The 4,844-nt window shown below is 35.9% G+C and overlaps 1 protein-coding gene across 1 annotated transcript in view; it reads right to left on the bottom strand.

The window, feature by feature from the left end:
• The window catches only part of LOC116340631 (gamma-aminobutyric acid type B receptor subunit 2), a gene marked incomplete at its 5' end in the record, with an annotated part of 18,208 nt that extends 14,218 nt beyond the window's left edge, over positions 1-3,990 (bottom strand). Inside the window, 6 exons of the mRNA XM_031767224.1 lie at positions 43-181; positions 503-804; positions 1,266-1,526; positions 1,819-2,004; positions 2,310-2,375; positions 3,709-3,990. Coding sequence (XP_031623084.1) covers positions 43-181; positions 503-804; positions 1,266-1,526; positions 1,819-2,004; positions 2,310-2,375; positions 3,709-3,990 — 1,236 coding nt within the window. The remainder of the gene's footprint in view (positions 1-42; positions 182-502; positions 805-1,265; positions 1,527-1,818; positions 2,005-2,309; positions 2,376-3,708) is intronic.
• Positions 3,991-4,844: the final 854 nt, after the last annotated feature.

Raw genomic sequence — 4,844 nt, 5'->3', positions numbered from 1 at the left:
CACCATCAAAAATTCGAATTTAATTAATGCTAGTCTACTCACCGTACAAACAACCGGAAACGCTTTCTCGTTTGCTAGAAGTGTGGAATGATCAAGACCGAGTAGTATGACAGCTGTATAAACCAAAATGCAGCCAAAAGCAGTTATATTGCTGAGCTTTGGGCTGGATAATTTAATCGCTCTGTGTGGAGAAAATAAAATGGATCGAACGAAGAAGGGAGAGAGAGAGAGAGAAAAAGAAAGAGAGAGATACAAGAACAAAGATGAGACTGAATTAGAATTGCAACACCAACCAACATATATCGCACAAATGCAATTTTCACGGAAAAAGTGTGGAGTTTTGCATAAGCAAAACAAGCAACGAATTCGTGCATACGTTTAAATTGAATTGAAAATGTGCTAAAAGATATAAATGTACACATACAGAAAATGGTTACGGAAATGGACAAACCATTTGTATGTTTGCAAATTGAGTAGAATATATGCGGATACGTTAACTCACTTTAATTTACGAAAATGTAAATTGAATGCCAAAAATGCTATCGACAATATGATGCCGATTAGTGCAAGTGTTGATACAATAAAAAATGCAAGCGGCGATATTGTGGCAACACGCAATTTAAAGATTCGCTTTGCAGTCGGTACCACGTCATTTTTCCACTTGATAGGGACACATTTCAGACAATCGAAATCCAAATGCAACTTCGATGGATGAAACAATGCAACTGACTGCAATTGACTATTCTGCACTTGACTGAACACAGAAATACCAATTCGATCAGCACCACTGAATGACACCGGTCCCTTTATGTTTTCATTCATATTGTTGTTGTTGTTATCGCAAATTGTTAAGTGATGCCATGCCATGCCATGGAGAGATAGAGAGACATGAAAGTAAAAAAAAAAGAAAAGAAAGAGCTTGAATAATTGAAAAAATGCCATTGTATCGAATATTTTATTGGTCCAATAATAATATATTTTTTTTGCCACGGAATTGAAATACGAAAAATCAATATTGAAATTTATTCGAAATTAAAATGAATCTATCGCAATTTTATTTTTAGCATTCATTTTCATGGAGAATAAACATATAAATGGTTATTTACTCAACGCCACAAATATACAACTATGCGCATCACCACAACACTTTCTATTCAATATATATTTATGTATGTGTGTGTTTGTGTTTGTATTGGAATTTATTGTTCATTCTCCACGAAGTGTGGCTGATGGCACCGATGTCGCCGTTGATTGTGCATACATACCGAAACTCCCAAAAAATTCAATCGACTGAATTGATGAAAAAATTCCAAAGCCATATCGTAGCGCGTATAATCAAAATGGTCCAGTTCAAGTTGTGTTGAAGATGAATTGCTTTTCAATTGTTTCCACTTGGCTTCGGCACCGTTAAGTGACAATGCAATCGCCCAAACTGCGTCATACGTTTGCGCTGCATATCTTGATAATGGTGGTGGTTGTGACACATTCAATTGTCGATTCAATTCGTTTATAAACATCGAATAGTTCTATAATGAACACCACACCATCGTAATTTTGTTGTTGGTTTGATTTTGAAACAAAAGGACGAGCATTGCAAATGTGGCAGACAAACATGAGAGCGGCGGGGGGAGATGAAAAAAGAGAATAAGATGACATCAAATTGTTTTTGTTAAAAACGCGATTTCAACTTAAGTTAAGTGAGCGAACAGAAAATGGAGCAATGATTTTGAAACGGATTATATTAAACAGAAAAGAACGTATTTTTTTTGCTGTGAGAATCGTTTTTACACAGACCCATACACACAAGCACATACTTACCAATCCGCTGTAGCTTATTTCATTGCTGACAATGCTATTGTAACTTGACACTATCAGCAAATTCTCGGAAACCTCTTGCAATTGTTTTTGGCTGCATTCATGTGTCGCTTTGTGCCACCACAGTTCTCCAACAATTTCATGCAGAATCCATACATAATCGGTTCCATACATGCCCAATTTGTAAGCCTGTATGGCAGTTTTGGCAAGAAAGACAGAGAGAAAATGGAAACGATAGCGATGGCAAAAAGAGAGAGAGAGATACATATACAAGAAAAAAAACATGGGAAATAAATGAATGGGGGAGAAGAGAAAAAAAAAGAAATGAAAAACACACAGTGAGATAAAATCCATCTATTGTTCTTCACACGAAGTGAAAACATAATTGAAGATGAATACGGCAACCACTCGAACTGTGCAAATGCTGTATATGTAGCCCAACCAAGTGTAGCACAAAACAGTTGAAGCATAAATTATGTTATTATTATTAATACCTCGCAAAATATTTTCGGTGCCAAATGATGTGAAAAGCTGCCGATGATGATGCGCGTGTCCAGCTCCTTTTCGATTTCGATTTCGTTTCACATAAAAAACGGGCCAAAGAGAAAACAGAATATAAATGGATGTAAACAAAAAATATTCATTTTGAATTTCAAATCAATCTTATTCATGAAATTCACTTGTTCATGCTCTGACACTTTGATTTGTTCGACTTGGGGACGGGGAGATGGCGCGAACAAGTATTTTCAAATAAAATATTTGGCAAGCAATTGTTTCAATCTCGTCGTGTTTTCATCTGCATTGTTTGTAAAATTTCACTTTTTCCAAAGACTTTCAAAGCGGAAGTGGCGCGCACCAGAGAGTGCGGAAACATCAAAGTCGTTATGTTCAATCATCATTTACATTCGAATTTATTTGAAAGCGATTTTCCACAAAACATTTGTTTCTTTACATCCATTGGCATTGGCACAATGGCATACATACACCACCATACCATAATCAGTTCACAATCGTTGCCGTCTGTGTGTATGTGTGAAATCCTTGCTTTCGATTTACAAATGAAATTGGTTACAATTCACATTTAAATGTTGGCATTGTATCGTTTTCTAGACAGATTACCGAACATAACGTGTTTCAATTCAAATACGTACCCACAAGAACATACACACACACTTTCCCTCATTCTCCGGCATGCATTGCAATGTTAAATCACGTATTGAGTGTGTTATTTCAGGATTTTGTGGTATTCGACTGCTATGGCATCTTATTGTATTGTGTATATTATTGATAGCGATGGTAGCAGACACTTTCGTTCGAAGAAGCGATTTGTTATCGGAGCTTTCAAACTGCATTTCCAACCAGTTTATCATGTTTCCATTGTTTGTGGGGGGTAAATGTAAATTCTATGAAGCCAATCGATCAAGATTAAGTTGAAATTCGGAATGTCACGAACTTTGGTCGGTTGGTCGGTACATGAGCAAACTTCGAATCTCAAACATTGACTGTTATTGTTATTTTTTTCTTTCTTTTATGGCAAAAGCATCAATCGTCTTCGAGACTGGGTAATGGACAGAGCATGCATGTGTCTAATCGATAGATTGTTGTTATTTTCATGTATATATAAGCATGATGATTGCCATTACACAGATTATTTATTTATTTTGTAAACGAAACCAATAATAACGTCATTCATTGAGCCATTCTACTTCGATACATCATCAACATAATATACAATATATTTATTGATTGTATGTGTGAGTGAGTGTGTATGATAAACCAGAGAGATTGAAACAAACCCCGTTGAGTTGAATAGATGTATGCAAGAATGCTTCTGAGCTCACAAACAAAAGAATAAAAAAAAAACTTTTATTTTTAAAAAAAGACCGATCTTACTCGTAACATTTTCAATTGATTCTTAAAATCGGTTTCGGCAAATGTAATTGTAGCTGCACAGGAGATATTGGCATTTTCCAATTCAGTTACTAAATCGTTTACAGCGAGCGAATGGATTTCTTCATTTTGTGAAAATGTTGTAACCGTATCCCAACCAAACCGGCGTATAAACGCAATTCGAGCTGGATTATGCGATGAATCGGGAGCGACAGTTCGATAGAATAATGGAAATTCACTTCGATCGCTGAGTGCCGGTGATGTTGATCCAAATGATACCTTTAACAAACAATTCAAAAAGAAAGAGAAAGCGACGTATGTAATTCAATAAATAAATTACATTTTCAATTTTCAGTTCACACAACAACAAGACTAACAAATGTGTGTGTGTGTGTGCTTTTTAAAAGCGATTTTGGGTTTGTCTAATGCGAAATATATACCAAATTGAGTGTTTTTTGTGTGTGTACCAAGAGTGAGACAGAGAGTAGCTGCTGTTGACTGCTGATGTTGTATGGAGATTGCAAGCTTTCTAAATGCCTTTAAGTGTTTGCACTTTTGTAAATGTTAGAAAATCAAACCGAAAATGATGTGACAAAAGAAAAGAGTAAAGATATTAAGTGTTTTTTTTTCTCGTCGACAAAAATTTGTTGGTAAGATTAGAAATTGAATCACTCGTACTCTCTCGATTTGGATTTATTCTTGTGAACATTGTTGTGTTTGGGGTGCTTTGATTTCATATCAAACGTCGTTTAATTGGCAAACGTGATGATGCCAGAGTGCTCGGCTAAACATCTCTTAATGCCATAACATGCAGGTAAAGAGTATTTAATAGCTACAAGCGATATAACTTTTATGGGTGTTGAATGTATCCCCACCTCCCCACCACCCAAATAAAAAATAATATATCTTAATAAAACACTCGGGCGAAAAGTGCTTTGGCACAGACAACAAGCGTAAACAAATATTGACACTCTTTCCAAATTTTCGTGTTGGTTTTTCACATTGACTGGTGCTGATGAAGCTGCTTTTACACGTATATTACGCAGAATTCATTGCTATTTTTTATGTCTCACTCTGTCCCACAACATTTTTGCTCTCTCTCTCTCTCTCTCTCTCTCTCTCTCTCTCTCTCTCTCTCT

This window comes from Contarinia nasturtii, unplaced genomic scaffold, assembly GCF_009176525.2.
Source record: "Contarinia nasturtii isolate CC-2019 unplaced genomic scaffold, AAFC_CNas_1.1 Cnas_scaffold_695, whole genome shotgun sequence".
NCBI classification, from domain to species: domain Eukaryota; kingdom Metazoa; phylum Arthropoda; class Insecta; order Diptera; family Cecidomyiidae; genus Contarinia; species Contarinia nasturtii.
This window is presented reverse-complemented; position numbering and strand designations above follow the sequence as displayed.